Genomic DNA, 19,445 nt, shown 5'->3' on the forward strand with positions numbered 1-19,445 from the left:
CCATGATCAGCAATTCATGGAAAGCTGAGCCTGGAGTCTGTCATCTTTGGCTTAAACACCTCCTTCTGTAACTCACGTTCCATGTTCTCAAAATTGACTTTTGTCCTCCAGCTGCAGGTGACTGAATTTAAGTTGTGTCAAACATTTACAGCACGGGTTGAAGTCGTACTCAATCTATGAAACAGGTCTGCAAGTCATCAGCCTCCCAGAAAAGAGGGGCAAAAAATATGGCCAACACCCGTGTTCAATAATGTTTACTGCCTTTCATGCAACCCTCCCCACAACATGGAGATTAACATTTAAAAGTTTCGGTGTTCTGAATTTTCTCCATTTCCACTACTAATACAGAAATGGTAAGTGGTTCCACCTTTCAGGATTGCCCGGAAGACACATACAATTTAAGTGTCTTGTGCTGTGTTACACTTTAGAAACAGATGTTTATGTACGCTGGGTTATCCATCTATTTCTGAATAGGTTTCTGGGGAAAATGTGAACTTGTCATTCCTACAAAAAACCCCCAGGTCTGTCTGCATATTTTTCTTTTGAGAAAAACAGATTTTTAAACACAATCTAGAAGATACCATTTAAGGAACACATGGAAATGAATATTTCCTTTAATATACAAATAAAATGGCTTTATAGTTACCTCATGTTGCTATTTTAATTGCATATGCTGGATAAATCATTTTATTTCTTCTTTTTGCTACTTGCTTGCCTAACTCTCCACCAAGAAGAACAGTACTTAAGAGTATCACCAGAAATCTTAAAACAACATCACACAATAGCATTTTTTTAGTTTCCTTCTAAAAATATTACCCTCTGAACATGCAGTTCAATATCTTGCTGAGTGCAGCCTCCAATTTTATGCGGTACTTTCCTCACAACACCTTCGATGTCAACAATGCTCTCTTTGTTGATGCTGCCAATTAAAAAAAAAAAGTCGGTATGATAATTGCGTCACAGTTGGGAGTATTCATTTGCATTTTTGATGGCCACAATGTGGAATTATTATTCTTATTCTTATTTTTAAATTAAATGTTGGACCACTGTAAAGAGATTTAGAAAGTGATTTAGAACACATCATCAGGAAGCAAAGGGCATTAGTGAAATTATTTCTCAGCTGTGATAAATTAACAACAGGGCTGATGGCTGAAACGGAGGATAGCCCTAAAGAGATTTTTTGTCAGCATTTCAGATCCAATCATTACATCATCTGTCTGGGAAGCATTAAGCAGAAATAATACTCTAAGTGCAAATGAGCAAGGCTACAGTTCTTCCAGATTGTCAGGTGTATTTTTAAAGCATGCACTTTAAAGGAAGGTGCAGATAAAGACGGGACAAAGGATAAACTTAAAAGTGGAATATTTTGATTCTGTTGGTAAACTCAAGCATGGGAAAGCAATAGTAGAAAAATGCTATGACTGCTTTTCTTCTTAGTAACAAAAAAATCTCAAAATTATCTGTAGGGTGGAGACAGAAGGCTTGTCTTCAGTCAAAAAAGTCAGAAGCTTCATTTTAAAAAGGGGATTGAAAGATAAAATTACCAGTGCATTAATATCTTTTACCCTAGCAGCTCATATTTTTAGATGCATTTCATTCTGACAGCACTTTTCCAATGAAAAGGGGTGTATTTATATTTCTTTTGCTTTAACCACTATTGGCTGAAAAAATCCAGTGGACAGATTTACTCAAGTTCTTTGTGAACATCATGGCCGAGTAAGGATTTGACCCTTCCATGATCAAACTCAAAGCCCAATACACTGCACTGGTAGATGTCTGTGCTTCTGAACCAGGCACCTCTTTGGGCTATATTTGGTTTAGTGTTACAATAAATATCCTACCCTTTTCTCCCCCACCCCCTGGCCACTGCTTCACAGACATTTCCCTTCTCCTCTGGCATGAGATTGGAAGTTTCTGCTTTGAATTTTGAGTAAAAATACATCAATGTGTCATCCAAAAAATATATACTGTGGTTAATATTAACTATGCTCACAAAAACAAGCTAGCTTGTTTTTCTAGATCAGTTGATCTAGAAAAGAAGCAAAGATTTCCAAACAAATCCTCATGCCTGCACCAGAGTAGAGGAGAGTGCACGAGCCTGGAGTATGGCATGCTCATTCCCGTTATACCAGACTATGGTTTATCTGAATCTTAACTGTGATGTCTCAGTCCAACCTACTGGCTTGTCTCCAACATTTATGTAGGTAGATTATGAACTGCAACATCCGGTGCTCCCTGAAATGCTTCTCCTGAGGGCAGGGGGGATCAGTGGAAATTGGAGAGAGGCAATGTAGGTAGATTGCATGCTAACCACATCAATCGACTATGCGCCCACCTCACTATTTCTCTACAGGGGTAGGCGATAGTATCCTGTACCAGACAAAGCTTCCAAACAGTTTTCACAGACAGATCCATACCACATAACTGTTCTTCAAGTTTGCAATGGGATGACTTTAATAAGATCAGGAAGGGACACAGCCATGGTGTCAGATGGACCTGACATTAACACACATCTGGCTATAATAGCTAGCTGTTTGTCCAGGAGCCAGGGAGGGTGTAGAAGAAAACCCAAGACTGCAGAGACTCAAATAACAGATTAAGAGGAAACAGACACCGCACAATATTCAAGTAAATAAGCCTTGATGAGGTTCCAAATTCTTTAATCCCACCTACTTTAAAAGGCAAACACTCAACCCAGTGGTATGTCAGCAACATCAGGAAACGAGAATGAGATGTTTAAATCTGAGTTCTCTGGTCAACCATTAAATCACACTATGCAAATTAAAACTTCCCATGAAGACTGTTAAAGATCATTGTCATTTCTTGATCTGCCAAGCCTCACTGAAACAGAAGGTTTCTGTCAAAGCCATCAATGCCTGCTCCTAATAAGGACATCGAAAGGATTTGAAATAATAGAGTCTGCTGATTTTAATTCCACCCTCCTCTCCTTTACTCATTCAAGCAGTCCCTACAAGCGACTCACTGATCCTCTGTTTCCCATTCGTGATGGTAGGTGTTGCCATACTAAAATCAAAAACCTTGATTTTTGTAAAGGTCAAGGTTTCTCTCAAACTGCTTATATTATAAGGTGATGATTTCTCAGCAGAGGTGCAGTAGTTTTTCCAAGCCCAGTAGTTGCCAAACTGAAGCAGCGGAACCCTTAAGAAGGTACTTATATACTTATCAGGAGCATCAAGAGAAAAAATCCAATCCTGGTGAAGTGCCCTTTCCCTACTCCTCATACCATCTACTCCAGCTGTTGTCTTCAATGTTTCATACCAACAAGCCTATGGCTGAAAATAGTGGTGGCTGAAAGGTTTCATAGGAGTTAATGTTTGTATAGGCCCAACCATTGTCGAGATAAACAGGTCATGAGGAAGAGGGAGAGAAAGGTTGAACTGTACAGCACTGCCAGCTGTTGGCTTGTCCAACCCCAGTAATGATCTAGCAAGAATGAGAGAACGTAAAAGAGCACTAATGGGCAGACTACAACTCTTAACAAGAATTCTGAGAACACAGATCAGAGTATCAACAGAGGCCAGGGTCTTATTGTACAGGAGTTAATAGTTTGTAAGTGCTATATAGATGAACAAAAAGTATAAAATTCTGCTTCTCCAGTAGTCAGAAAAAGCACACTTGACTGGTTTTTAAGAGCAGAGCCGTATAAATCAATGCAAAATATTTTAGAGCTAATATGTGGTCTCTCATAATCTCATGGTCATCTGTACTCAGAATCTGGGGGGACTTGAGAGTCTGCTCTGCTGCTATTTACCCACCCATGATTCTCAATGGGAAATTATCAAGCGAAAGCTTTCTTCCTTTACTACAGGTAGAAGGCAGCTTCCAAACTGGGAGATTCCATGTTTGTTTGAATGTAGGATCTTCCCTAATTCTGGGAAATTAAACCTTTGTTAAAGGTTTAGGAGACTGTGTGGTTTGCTCTAAATCTTCCTGGGGAATTTAGGACTGTGGGAAGATTTGAACAGGGCACTTCTAGCAGCTCATGGTCATGAACATGTAAGAATAGGTATAGTAATAGTAACAAAATGATTACCTACATCTTATCATTTGCTTCAGACCTATGGTACACAAGGGCCTTGGTTGAATTTGTGTATTCTCCCATGCATACTTTGTAGCACTTAGTAATGTGTCAACGAAAAGTCAAAACAGGATAGCCAGGATTACAAAAACAAGTATAAAAATCCAGTGTCAACCAACTCCCACCTAGGGTCAGAATTAAGAAGTCAGAGTCTGTGTCTCCATGCAGGGATAGCAAAGAATAGAGGTAAGTAGAAAGTGAACCGCAGGTCACTTGTCAGTTTCCAATGGGCTGCCTAAACTCCTTCAAAGAATGCTGGCGCACGCAAACCTCAACCTTATACAGTGGTACCTCGGGTTAAGTACTTGATTCGTTCTGGAGGTCCATTCTTAACCTGAAACTGTTCTTAACCTGAAACACCACTTTAGCTCATGGGGCCTCCCGCCGCCAGAGCACAATTTCTGTTCTCATCCTGAAGCAAAGTTCTTAACCCGAGGTACTATTTCTGGGTTAGCGGAGTCTGTAACCTGAAGTGCATGTAACCCGAGGTACTACTGTATAGCATGGCATTTCTTCTATATATTCTAAGCAACAGTATATACTTAGGATCACTTAACAAAGAGCTATTATGCCTACCCTAAAGAGATCCTAAGAATGCACTTGTGCTTTGTGAATTTAAGACACACTGGTGGGCTGTGGGAAAACTAATAAACATAAAAGTAGACAACATAAAACTAAAGTCAACCCAAACCTGCCCAAGAATCAGGGCAGTCAGAAAAGCAAGATCACAATTGTGATCTTAATTTAAAGAAGAAGAAAAAAACTCCAATAAATAACAGTTCTGGACTCAAAGGAAATTAGGAATGATTGTGTACAGGAACTAATGATTTAAGAGTCAGTTTAGGAATGCCCCTGAGCAAACAGAAAACAATTCAAAGAAAGAAGCAAAGAGGAACTACAAAGGTCAGTAGCAAAGAAAAGTGGAACTTTTGCTGAACGCAGCTTACTTCCAAGTAAATATATATGGGCATCTTTGCACCCGGGGACAGGCATTAATATCATTGTTTCCAGCTGACTGCTCAAAAACTTCATGTCAACAGCATACAAGAGTGTCTAGTGAATTATTGTATTTTAGTATTTTGTTGGCAGCCGCCCAGAGTGGCTGGGGGAAACCCAGCCAGAAGAGCAGGGTATAAATAATAATTTTTATTATTACTATTACTACTACTACTACTACTACTACTACTACTATATAGTGTGGGAAGCAGTCACACCATGTGTTTTTCCTACCTCAGAAATATCTTTTGAAGAAGAAAATAGTATAAAATTTGTATGTATGGCTATTCTATACAGTCACCTATAGTGTCATAGGAAAAGGTTTACATGCAATGCGTCCCTTGGTTCATACCTATTTGACCTACTCCACTCAAAACAGAGCATGCATTTTTATCCCACTCTATCACTGTCTGTAGGTACTAGGGGCCTGCACAACCACATGATTTGGTTCAGAACGTAATTTGGTGTTTTGGAGAAGAGCCCATTTCAAATGGGCTCTTCTCCAACACTCCAAACTGGGTTCTGAACCAAATCAAGTGGTTGTGCAGACCCCTAGACTGGACTGAAACAATTTAGAGGCTTATCAAGGTCCAAAGTTAAATTCCAACTCAGAAAAATAAAGCTTTGTGTCTCCTCCATTTACTATTAATGTGGAATTAAATATATATATATATTAATACCCCTAAGCACTGTGATTGGAGATCCCTGGGAAAATTATTCCATCCAAGAGAAGTTAGACATGCCAGTCACACGAGCTCCCTTGGTGTTTTTCATATATGGCAAGCGGAGCGAGATGGGGGATTCAATTTTTGCAGGCGCACTGTCTGCAGTATGCTTTTAACACTGCTGAAACAGTCCAGTCCCACTAGAGGTTCTTGCTTTGGGTACTTTATCTAAAACAAGCCCCAAATCTGCTGAAAGAAGCCTGCTTCAATGTGGGATGTGTCCCACATTGATTTTCACGGGTACAGGAATGCAGGTTTTGGTGTCTTCGGGTGTCTTCCCGTGTAAGAGTCGGGGTGTCTGTGCGACGTTTCGACGAGGTCTCACTCGACATCTTCAGGCTGGTGCTTTCGGCTTCTTGTTACTGGAACAGAGCTCTGTTCCAGTAACAAGAAGCCGAAAGCACCAGCCTGAAGATGACGAGTGAGACCTCGTCGAAACGTCGCACAGACACCCCGACTCTTACACGGGAAGACACCCGAAGACACCAAAATATATATATATATATATATATATATAAAGTTATGAGGAGCAACTATCACTTGATTTCAAACTAGACCATGAAGGCACGTTATTCCAAGTGGTCAAATTATTTAGGTCATGAGGCTGAATAAATACGCAAGTGTGCTTGCATTGCATCCCTTTCAGGAACTTAAACTGGATAACCTACATTTCCACTGTTAAACAGTTTTATGTCATCAAAGCCAACAACACTCCGTTTCTGCACATGGCAACGCTCAAGCTCAGCTATCCAAGTATTAGTCAAGACTTTCTGCTTTAACCACATTGATTGTGCAGTCTGGTTGCATTTGAGCAAACTTCTTTCAACAACTTTGTATTGCAAGATCAAACCCACAGCCACCGCTTAGTAATGAATCACTTTCAATCAGGTTTCTTGATAGAAAGCTTTCCATACTGCAGAAAGTTCACGAAGGTTATTTTTCTTTAGCTGACACCTAAGTGCTTTTTTAGTTGTTTTGAATTAAACAATAACAGCATCCCTGAACCTGAGCCTGATTCAACAAAAAGATCTGTTCTGACCATATTGCCTCCTTTTGCTATCTCAAATGTGGTCAACTCCAAGGGCACATGCAAGATGTGGCATCCCGTAATTGGGCTTTAGTCATATGTAGGTTACCAATTTTTGACCTAAAGTGCACCACCATATTAATTTCAGTTTGTCCTCATCTGTCCATTTTCATTTAATGATTTGGTTCTGGGCTACATTCTATCCAAAATCTGACATTAACTTATTTAGGGCTCTGAAATACGACATAATTGCAAACTGATGAGCATATATTCTTTTCAAAATGAGAAGAAGAAGAAGAAGAAGAAGAGTTTGGATTTGATATCCCGCCTTTCACTCCCCTTCAGGAGTCTCAAAGCGGCTAACATTCTCCTTTCCCTTCCTCCCCCACAACAAACACTCTGTGAGGTGAGTGGGGCTGAGAGACTTCACAGAAGTGTGACTGGCCCAAGGTCACCCAGCAGCTGCATGCGGAGGAGCGGAGATGCGAACCCGGTTACCCAGATTACGTGACTACCGCTCTTAACCACTACACCACACTGGCTCTCTATCTATTATTGATGCTCCAGGGAGGACCTCTTCAATCATGACAAGAACAGAAAGGAGTACTTACCACTTCTAAGTGAGCTCATGCAGGCCTATCAAACAAGTTTCATGGGTCAGTAATTTAAATCAATGGCTAGTTTATGCCATGTAACTAACTGCTTATGGCCAAAAACCTTTACAACAATAGTTTTCTTGGGTTTTTCCCTCAATCCTTTTATTCAAAAGTACCCATTGCTTGAGTCAAGTCTCATAAAACACCTTGGTATTCATGAATTTGAGCTCTATTTGCTGAAGCTGAACACACTTTTACATGACTCAGGTTCCAATATTGTTTGAGTTTATAGTTTCATTTGCAATGAACAATGAAAAAATTTACTAATATATGTATAAAGAAACTGTAGTACTGGCGACCCATTTCGCGACATGTTAACTTGCTTACTATTTAAAAATATACAACAAAGGTTTATTTTGCAGTTACTGGAAGAACACTTCTATTAGGCTATGCTGAATGCTATTTACTATCCAACCCAATAGGCTGGTTAACAATAAAAACTCTAGGAAACTAGTCCAAGCTAAATGAACATGTCAACTTTTGCTACTTGAGATCAGTTCCTGCTACCTTACATATTGAGCTACAATTGGGAATCCTTTGCTCCCTTCCCCAATATCCTATTTACTGTAACTCAGCAGTAGCAAGGCTAACAAAGAGAGCAATCGATTGATGCCACCTCTTAAGAAAGGTAGCACTAAACCTTCAACATTTTAACTGTGCCAGTAAATTCAGTGAAGGTTGCGGGGGGCGGGCGGGGAGTGGCTTTGACATGACTGCTCCATGGTCACTGATACACAAGAGCTCAGCTTGACTGGCAAGAAAGTGGAGCTCTGCAGGAAGATTTCCTCTAGCGGGCCCTTTCATACGTAGCATTCACAACCATGTGCGTCTGCTTCGGCACATCAATCTCCGTTGGTTTAAACTACAACTCCCTGTTATGTCCACAATAAAGCATTGCCGTTTTAATGTCGGTTTACTAACGAGGATCATGTAGTGCGTTCAAAACCGGTTCAAAATCTTTTCAGGGTTAAAATGAGCTGTAGTTTACACTAACCAGAACCAGCTCACTGAAGCAGGAATAAAAAAGGGAAAGAGGCTTGGGGAGGCACCAACCCGACTCATTTCTCAGCTTGCTAAACTATATGGGATGTTATGCACAGAACAGCATGTGGTGGGAGGAGAGGGGAGATTATTCTGAAATGAAATCTTCCCTTCTTGCACAGGTTTGGTGGAAAAACAAATGTAACATGTTTTGCCACATGCTCACTAGATCTCAGTGTCTTGGGTTTAAGATGGCTAGGTTCTGCACTGTTCCTTACACATTACATTCCAGTGATGGCCAAACTTGGCCCTCCAGCTGTTTTGGGACTACAACTCCCATCATCCTTAGCTAACAGGACCAGTGGTCAGGGATGATGGGAATTGTAGTCCCAAAACAGCTAGAGGGCCACGGTTGGCCATCACTGAGTTAAGCAGTGTCACTCTGCTGGCACTTTAAAGTCAATAGTAGCATGTTAAATGCTTTCAGCTTGATCAAGAAAATGTTTCTTCTTCTAATGACTAAGTAGCAGAAACGCATCACTCAAAGTAAGAGCTTCTGGCATGAAAGCTGGAGTATTTTCAGGTAAACATTTCATATCAATAGTTCCCCCCATTACGAAAGTTCTCAGCTCTGTGCTAACACTGAGAAAAGGAGAACTATACTTGTTTGGCTATGTACAAGAAGAAGCAGAAGCAGTATGAACCTAAGATGCTCGAAAACTGCAGATGCCTCTCATATACAGCCAGGTGTTCAAAACTGTGTTCGGATAGATCCCATAAAATGGGTAGGAGAGCCAGATCATGTGAAATGAAGGCAAGGTCATTCATTCATATACACATAAGAAATATTGACAGCATTCGAACAGGGATAAATGCTTAAGTCCACTCCAAATGCAGCGTTGTATACATTATTATTTTCTCCTCTATTTTATAGAAAGCTGTAAAGAAATAAAAGGGTGAAGCAGCCAGATGTGATGTGAAGGGGGTTTGGGTTCATTAGCATGCCTTCTTCTTTGGACAGACTCCTTTTGATTCAAGCTTCTTTTTCTTTTACAAAAGGTGGTGAGAGGTTAGAGTGAGCAATCAAGATTGGCATCAACTTTTTTTGGTAATCACTACAAGTCAGTAGGATTTTGATTTGATTTGATTCTTTACACTGGCTAATTCAAAGTGTATAGTGTTAAGTGGGGAGCACTCCAAATTAAGGCCAAAAAAGAACTGGGGAGCGCAACCAGTTGCCTAGGGAGCAGTTGTCTGAGGGAGACGGAGATGACAAATTGACAATTAGAGGCAAAATGCATGGCTTTGTTAGGGGGAAAAACCTTCAGTATGAAGGCATGAACAGAGGATACAATAGGAAATGCCTGGTGCAGAGCAGAGCTGAAACCATTAGGAAGTTCAATCAAGGACTCATGACACAGTTGGAGCCAAAGCGAGGGCACCATTTAGGAAGACCAAATAAAGAGAAAACCTACATTTCTCTAATTATGTCCTCCAGGAACTAGGAAAAAAATTGAATCTCAAAGACACTAAAAGAAATAACAGAACATGTTACACATGCTCTAAATACTATTAAGCTAATGTGATACTGAGTGTGCTGCTCCCTATGGCCTTGAACTTAATTTCCAGAACTGTTTGGACCTTTTAAAAACTTTTCTAAGGAGAACAATGCATCACTTTCCTCTCCACCCCATCAGAACTGTCTACACCTCCTGGCATGCATTTAGGGCCCACCTCTGAGCCACAAAAGCTATGTCGAGAAACAGAAGTATCTTGAGTTCTCCATACTAAGGTAGACTCATAATTTAAAGCCTGGATGTACCAAGTCAAAAGATAGACACAGAAGCATGTTCTGTTCTTGTAAAGGCCACTTTGCCACATAGGCGTGTAAGGGATCAAACCAATCGGTGGTCTCAAAACTAAAAGGTGTAAAGGATAACCCACCCACTCTCAGTAGTGTAACTTTACACACAATGCAAGGCCCAGACGTAGAGAGAGTTCTAAGATCAGAACTGGAAGCCTGCCCTGGTGCCACAATCTAGTTCTGTTGCCTAGCTTGTTTCCAGGGTACCTTACTTTCTGCCCTCATTCCCAAATTGCTTTGGTAACCCAGGCACCCGTCAACTCAGACCCCAATCTTAAAGGCGCCTGTGGAGAGAAGGCAGACCCTTGCCTTGACCATAATGCTTCTTGCTAAAATAGAAACAGAGCCAATTACAATCAGGGGAGGAGGACTTGAGGAAGGGGGGGGGGGAATGCTACACAGAACACGTTTTAGTTCCAGTAATGAAGATTACAAGAGTGCAAATTAGGTTCCTAACCCTTTCTGTCTTTTGGAGAGAGAAAAAATTGCACTGCTGAACTTCTAAATACCTTCAATTTGCACTTTGCATTTAAATGAGGCAGAATACATTACACAGTAAAGATCTCATGCTTAAATAAAATAAAATAAAAAAAGATCGAGCCTGTGTTCACATGCACACACAAACATCCGACAAAATAATGTGTCCGAGTTCAGCCTGCCAACCTTTTTGTTAGCCAGCTTGAAAGTAAATAGGAGCTGTCTGCAGAGACAGAATGCTCCCCCAGCAGTTCAGAATGAATTTCAAGGCTGTGTTCCATTTTGTCTTTGTAAGTGTAATGCATTCAACACTATAGTGAGCTGACAATTTAAATAACTACATTTTAAAAACAAACGTGGCATTGATGTTAATGTGCGAAAATGGTCCCAACCACTGGGAGCCTGGGTTCCCACCATTGTTTACTGTGACAACAGGATATAATTGCTTACTTACTTGGCAGCAAACTTTACCATCTGCTTACTTGCATGGTCTCCCACAGCCACCAGAGCCTGGACATTAAACTGCTGCTGACGTAGGACTAAGAAACACTGCTTTCCTGAAAAGAAAGAGGAAGGAACAATGCAGGTGTATTCAGGGCAAGTTACTTGGGATCTTTCTGAATGAATACAAAAATATGTTCTACTACTTTAAAATTAAGCCAGACTTTTAAACGCTCACAAAGCAAAGCCTACAGGCAAACATGTGCATCCTTTGGCACAGATTTTTTACTCACAATAACCTTTTCATAGTTCCAAATAATTTCATTTTTTAAAAAAATAAATAAATCCAAATAAGCTCTTTGGATTGCAGCCTATGTATTTAGGACACTTGAAATGATCAAACAACTTATCCTTATTTTATAACAGTTGTCTTTGTGAAGTGGGTGCAAATATAAATAAAATTTTGTGGGCATTTCTATGGCTGCAATCCTATACACATGTACCCAAGACGTAAACGTCACTTATCTCAAAGGGATTTCCTTTTGAGCAGACATGCAGAGGATCACGCTGTAAATTAAAGGATAACTGCACTGGCGGAATGGCTTTTGCTCACAGCAACAGGATTCTGCTTCCTCACTTCCTCCCACCCCACTCCCAAATCTGTTCTGGGGGTTCCCCCAATTCTCTGCAACAGATAGATAAAAAGATTGAGAGAACTTATTGCAAAACTTGCTTTCATCCTTCTCAGGATGCCTCCAGCATCCGTATTGCAAAACTTGCTTTCATCCTTCTCAGGATGCTTCACCACCTTTCTCCTGTTATCTTCCCCTGGAAGTCTTATTCAGCCTTTTTCTCTGATTGCTCTTGCCTGTCACTGACTAGTGGGGGGGAATGGGAGAAAAAGAGAGTACATTGGGGCCTGAAGGCACTGTGACACAGAGGTAGTTGGGAGCTACATCTCTGGTCCCTTCTGTGTCTCACTGCTGCAGATGCAATCAGAGTGATTCCAGGAAGAATGGGATCAGTCGCTTGCCCTCTGAATGTGGTGCTTCCTCCTTGGATATTAGAGCCTACTAGGAGAAGGAGGATGCACTCTAGCCCCTGTGTAAGATACAGACTAGAGGGCCTTAGACTTGCTTGCTAGAGTCCAGCCTGGAGGTTTGACTCCCCTTATAAGGAGGCTACCTCCCCTTATGGGACGTGGGTGGTGCTGTGGGTTAAACCACAGAGCCTAGGACTTGCTGATCAGAAGGTCGGCGATTCGAATCCCCGCAACGGGGTGAGCTCCCATTGCTCGGCCCCGGCTCCTGCCAACCTAGCAGTTTGAAAGCACATCAAAGTGCAAGTAGATAAATAGGTACCGCTCTGGTAGGAAGGTAAATGGCGTTTCCGTGCGCTGCTCTGGTTCGCCAGAAGCGGCTTAGTCATGCTGGCCACATGACCCGGAAGCTGTACGCCAGCTCCCTCGGCCAATAAAGCGAGATGAGCGCCGCAACCCGAGTCAGCTACGACCTAATGGTCAGGGGTCCCTTTACCTTTACCTCCCCTTCCAGGATCCACTAATTGGTTTTTCAAAGAAGTGCTTTTGACACCTCTTTCAGGAGAAGTTAGTCCTTGCCTGTATGCTCCACTCCTCCACTGGCTGAGAATGTGTTCTTTTTCTGTCTCTCAGGATTGTTCACATTTTCTCTTTTTAGTAGAGAGGGGGGAAATGGAAGGAAACCTATTATGAAACCTGGTTAATACCTCTGTTTATTTAACTCAGAAATATTTATGTGGTGTTCTGCCAAGTATCTGTGTCAGAGATCATGGCCATTTCTGATTAAAATGACTATTGCTTAAAACACACTCTCACTCTTTTGCGATTCTGTGAAACAGACAAGATGAATTTTCCATATGCAACTCAACACCTTTTGAAACAGCTTTCTGACTCATAACATTAATGTTGCAATGAACTGGCGAGTGGGCTTCTACTGAGACTCATATCAGTTCCTCCAATGCTTGCCACCAACGGAACCTGAATCACACATCTCACTTTTAGTTTGACAGCTTGGATTCCTACCAGTTAGCGGTTTGGGCCAAATATTGCGGCTAACATAAGGCAGACAGGGAAATTCATCATCTCTCTGCCTTACGCAGTACAACTCCTAATCAGACGTGTCACTTTCTAATCCCATCCTTATACCAAGCACCTCGGAGAAGTACAAATGAGTTTATCTCCATATTTTCTCATAGTTAACCTGAGAGATAGCAACTAGCCCATGGCCCTCCAACAAATATTATTATTGCACAGTATGATATCTTGTTATGCTCAAGCTTGCAGAAAGGCTCTCAGCTGTATACGTTAATACATTTTCAGACTCTTGAGTGATTCTTTTATCATGACACGGTACGAGGGATAGAAAGATTTTTAGAAAGGGGCATAAGGAAACCAACTTGCCCATTCAGAAATTTTCTACCCATCCCAAGACAAGCCCTCAGCACCAGTCTTCTCACCTGCCCATTCCCCACCCTTTTACAAACATATAAATCTGAAAGAGAATGGAAATAAGGGAGACCAGTAGCCCAGCCTAAACCTGAAGGCTGGTTAAACTGTTCATTCATATATATATATATATATATTTGCTTTCGTAGATTTTCACGGGTACAGGAATGCAGGTTTTGGTGTCTTCGGGTGTCTTCCCGTGTAAGAGTCGGGGTGTCTGTGCGACGTTTCGACGAGGTCTCACTCGTCATCTTCAGGCTGTATATATATATATATATATATGCTTTCGTAGATTTTCACGGGTACAGGAATGCAGGTTTTGGTGTCTTCGGGTGTCTTCCCGTGTAAGAGTCGGGGTGTCTGGGCGACGTTTCGACGAGGTCTCACTCGTCATCTTCAGGCTGGTGCTTTCGGCTTCTTGTTACTGGAACAGAGCAGAATCTGGTGTTTGAGTTCCTATAAATACTGTTGAGGGGTGTGGTGTATAGCCTCCAACGTTCTGGGCAGAGAGGAAGTTCCTAGATTAGTGTGCCTTTTCTTCTTTTGTTCCTTAATTACTTGAGGGATATCTTGAGTGATTTCATGAGTGATATTCTGAATACCACTGGGTGGGTCATTAAGTGTAGATTAGTTGCTAAAGCTTTCGTGTCTTGACCTCTTGAGCTTGTGAAGAGTTTTTCTGAGAAGATGGCTGTGCTGCATTTAGTTGTGCTCTGGCTTGGCTTCGTGTATAGGGGCGAGCTGTGGTTTTGTGCCTTGTGCCAGCCAGATCTGTGTAGGGATTGCAGGGGGGTGCAGCATCCGGAGGTGCCACTATAGTTTGGCTACTGGATGGAGTCTGTAATATGTCTGTGGAGAGGGTCTGGGTTTGGGTCTGGTGTGGTTGATTGGTGACGGCGTTCTGTGTGCCTCTGGTTCTGGTGTCGGTTTTTGTGGGGAGGGCTAATTTCCAGATGTCTGGCAGGCGGGACGTGTCGTCACGCTTGTTCATGTTGTGAGGGTGTTTCTCTATCTCGATGGCTTCCATGATTATTCTCTTGTGGTGATGTTCCATGTTAAAGAGCAATTTGGAATCTGCAAAATTAATTTCGTGTCCTGTTTCTTTCATGTGTTGGAAAAGAGAGGAAGTTTTTTCTTCTTTTTTGACGGCATTCTTGTGTTCTGCGATACGTGCATTTATTCGTCTGTTTGTTTGTCCAATGTACGTGGCTGGGCAGACTTTGCAGGGTATTTCATAGACCCCTTGGTTTTCCAGCTGGATTTTGTCTTTTGGGTTTCTGAGGATATTGGCTATTTTTTGGTTGGTGCAGAAGGCTGTTTTGATATTGTGTTTATGGAGGATTTTGCTGATTTTGTCTGTAGTGCCCTTGATATAAGGAAGGAGGGCCATGCCATTGTTTTCTTCTGTGTCTTGGTTTTTGGGGGGTGTTTCTTTTTGGATTAGCTTCGTAACCCTGTTTTTCTGGTATCCATTGGCGATTAACACATTTGAGAGATTCTGTAACTCAGTTGTCAAGTGGTCTTTGTCAGCCAGGCGTTTGGTTCTGGAGATGAGAGTCTTGGCTACGGAGTTTATTTGTGCAGGGTGGTGGTGTGATTGTGCATGTAAGTAGCGGTTGGTGTGTGTTTTTTTCCGGTAGATAGTGTGTCCTAGGGAGCCATCAGGTTTTTTGTAGATTAGGACGTCAAGAAAGGGGAGTTGGTTGTTGTCTTCTATTTCCATAGTGAATTGTATTTTGGGGTGTAGGCTGTTGAGATGTGTGAGGAAGCTATCTAGTTTTTCTTTCCCGTGTGGCCAAATTACAAAGGTGTCGTCAACATATCTGAGCCAAAGTTTGGGTTTGTGTTCTGACTTGTCTAAAGCATTGGTTTCAAAGTGTTCCATGTACAAATTTGCGATGACCGGTGAGAGGGGTGATCCCATAGGTGCTCCTTCTATCTGTTTGTATCTTTGTCCATTGTGGATGAAGTACGTGTTGGTTAGGCAGTGGTTGGTCAGGTCCAGGATGTATTTGGGGGGGTTGTATTTGTTTTGAATGGCTGTCAAGGCTTCATTAATGGGCACTTGAGTGAAGAGAGATACAACATCGAAGCTCACAAGTAGGTCATCGGGATGTAGGTATTGCTTCTTTATTGTTTCTATGAACTGGAAGGAGTTAGTAACGTGTGAAGCGATGGATTCTGCATAGGGCTGAAGTTGCTTAGCGAGAAATTTAGCGAGATTTTGTAGAGGTGAGCCTATGGAGCTGACTATTGGTCTGAGTGGTGTTCCTTCTTTGTGTATCTTGGGGAGACCGTAGAGTTTGGGGCATCTGGATGATTTTTCTCTGGGGATGATTCTTAGCTGGATTTCTTCACTGATAGGAGAGGCTTTTATTTTGGATTTGGTGGTTTTTTCCAGATAGGTGGTGGGATCTGTTTTTATAGGTTGGACACGAAAGCTTTAGCAACTAATCTACACTTAATGACCCACCCAGTGGTATTCAGAATATCACTCATGAAATCACTCAAGATATCCCTCAAGTAATTAAGGAACAAAAGAAGAAAAGGCACACTAATCTAGGAACTTCCTCTCTGCCCAGAACGTTGGAGGCTATACACCACACCCCTCAACAGTATTTATAGGAACTCAAACACCAGATTCTGCTCTGTTCCAGTAACAAGAAGCCGAAAGCACCAGCCTGAAGATGACGAGTGAGACCTCGTCGAAACGTCGCACAGACACCCCGACTCTTACACGGGAAGACACCCGAAGACACCAAAACCTGCATTCCTGTACCCGTGAAAATCTACGAAAGCAAATATATATATATATATATATATATATATATATATATATATATATATATATATATATATATATATATATATATATATTTTTTTCACTGACCAGTAGGGGAAAAAACCAATGACTCCAGACTGTGCTCAGAGCATGTGACGCTGTGAAGTGTAGCACTTTATTCACTCAGATTCATTTCTCTGGAGGGTTTTTAAAAAAATTTTAACAATGCATTTACCAGTGCTCCTCTGGACAATGGTGGTTTCAAGCAGGCCCAAAAATGATCTGGAAATTTAGGCAGCATTGGTGTTGTACATTTTGAATCCCTCCTGTCACAATTTGCAAATCTGGCAAGGGAGGGGTGCAAGAGGGAAACAAATACAAAGGGACTGGGGCAGTAGTGTCCCCAGGTTGGGTCTTTCCAAACTTTGGGAGAATTCTCAGAAATATCTATGGCTCTTTAGGAGAATTTGAATGCACCATGTGGTATTATGCATTTCCACAACTGCGCAAGAGTTAATTTGCCTGAAACAAATTAAAATTAACCACGGTTTGGATAACGTGGCAGGCTGTGGTTAGGCAAAAGTAGAAGCGAAAGCTTTTGAAAACTCCCTCCTTACAGTCATGACGCAAAAGTGGGGGAGATCACAAACCTGAAGCTTGCCTTCATATGAAACTAAACTTTTCACATCAGCACACAGGAGGGAAATCTGAATCCCGTCTCATTTTAGGCAGCCCCTATAGCCTCCTGAAGCTGCCTTGTGCTGCCCCCATCCTTCCATCCCCATAGAGTTCTTTCATTTGTGTTCGTTTCCTACTTATTTTTTTCCTGGCTACTTACTGTGTTTCCCCTTTCTTCATGCAGTTTTAGTATGATTGGAAGTAGTTCATTTTATAAAAAATAAACTCCCTCCCCCTGCTTCTTCCCTATGGAACTTTCTCCCTCAACTTTCCAAGATCAGGAACAGGAATTAATGGTCAAGGAATTACCCAGATGAACAGGTATGTTTTCATTTGTCAGCAAAAACACCACAGAGTTGAAGCCCACCTGATCTCTATGGACAGGTCATTCCACAAAGGAGGTGTCCTGCTGAAGAAAGACCTCCCCTGCACCAGTGTAAGGTGCACTTCTACAGGCCACGGTACTCCACAGACCTTCTCCACAGATCACAGCAACTAGGCTGGTCTGTACAGGAGAAAGGCTGGTCTATATGCTCCCTTGGATAACTTGGTCCTGAGCTGCTTAGGGCTTTGTATACTAAAACCATAAACTAGTCAGTGCAGCTCTTTCAACTATCTAACTCTGAGTGAATGTTGGCACTCATGTGTGCATGCCAACAATCCCAGATGAGCTTCATGGCTGCATAAGATTACATATTTTTCCACTTTTCAAACACATATATGCAAGTTAAAGCTGGCGCACCCATTCAGGCCACTATCAACATTTGCTAGTACAGTCGTACCTTGGAAGTCGAATGGAATCCGTTCCAGAAGTCCGTTTGGCTTCCAAAAAGTTCAGAAACCAAAGTGTGGCTTCTGATTGGCTGCAGGAAGCTCCTGCAGCCAATCGGAAGCCACGGAAGCCCCATCGGACATTCAGCTTCCAAAAACAATTCGCAAACCGGAACAGTCACTTCCGGGTTTGCGGCATTCGGGAGCCAAAACGTTCGAGAACCAAGCTGTTCGAAAACCAAGGTATGACTGTATATTATTATTATTATTTTGAAAATCACACACACACAAAAAAAAAAAAAAATCCCTGGGACCGTTAAAATAAATGTTTAACATTTACTGTTAACATTTATGCCCCCAGAACAAGTATGAAACTATAGTGAAATAGGTAACTGACCAGATTTAGTAACTAACCTTTCTTTTCTCCCTATTTATGCCCAATACAAGAAGCATTTCTATCAAGCATGTCAAAGATTTTGGGGAGCAGAGTTCAACTCCAGTTCCTTAAGCTATTCTCGTATTTTGTTCCAGAAAGCCTTTTTTCTTTAAATGTACAGTGTCTCAACCATGAGGTAAGTGAAGTTCAAACAAATGGAACATCTGCCAGACTTGTATGTCACCTGAAGAGGTCAAAGCATATTTAAACTTGTGCAATGGAAAGTGATCTCCAAGAGAAGTAGTGCTCCCACAGTGAAGAAAAATGACAGGCAGGTGGTTCTGTCTGAACAAGCCATGCCATGGAGCTCAAGCTTAGATAAGGATTTCTTTGAGGCCATTGTAAGAACAATTTTTTTAAAAAATAATAATGAGCTGACATATTTTGTTTGGGGCTACATGAAAGGCCAATTCGTTCCAGGGTTTCCCATTTCCTTTAAAACTTAGGAAGTAACACAAACTAGCTTTATTCCGATTATCCAACTTGAAAAGAGAGATTCTAGTATGCCTGATGACTGATACTTCGGCAATGGTTTTATGTTTTACTTCAAAATAGTACTTTATAACCTTAGAGGCATTTAAAAGTAAGTATTTCATTATACAGCCTTCTTTAAAGCACTGTATTTACCTGTAGGTCTTTTTCTACCATGTTTAACTATAGAAAAAGAACTAATGCAACTATAGAAAAAGAACTAATGCAGCAAGGCAGGCACATTTATTTTGCAATATGGAAAACAGAAATAAAAAGTTTTGGCTACTGCATTTGTGGCAAACCGTTCTCAAGAGTGTAACATTCCATAAAAATCCAGGAGGGAAAGACACAGAAAGCAAGAATCTAGAGCACCTTTAAACACATGCAACTATTTCCAAGCAAGCAGTCTGGGGCCATCTCCTAGCAATCTGCTCCTGAGTAAACAGCCTAGCTATCATTTCAAGCTGCAAACTGAGGGAACTAGGTGAAGGCCTTCAGCTTGTTGCTGGGTACCCTTCCGCCCCATTTTCCTGCCAGGGAGATATCCAGATATCCT

General features: G+C 41.5%; 1 protein-coding gene across 1 annotated transcript in view; it reads right to left on the minus strand.

Annotated features, from left to right (window-relative positions):
- DARS1 (aspartyl-tRNA synthetase 1) overlaps positions 1 to 19,445 on the minus strand; it is a 52,660-nt gene that overhangs the window by 23,829 nt on the left and 9,386 nt on the right. The window contains exons 4-5 of the mRNA XM_082198537.1: positions 11,280 to 11,382; positions 817 to 919 (exon numbers count right to left, since the gene is read on the minus strand). Coding sequence (XP_082054663.1) covers positions 817 to 919; positions 11,280 to 11,382 — 206 coding nt within the window. The remainder of the gene's footprint in view (positions 1 to 816; positions 920 to 11,279; positions 11,383 to 19,445) is intronic.

This window comes from Podarcis vaucheri, assembly GCF_965113315.1.
Source record: "Podarcis vaucheri genome assembly, chromosome: 1".
In the NCBI taxonomy this organism is placed as follows: Eukaryota; Metazoa; Chordata; class Lepidosauria; order Squamata; family Lacertidae; genus Podarcis; species Podarcis vaucheri.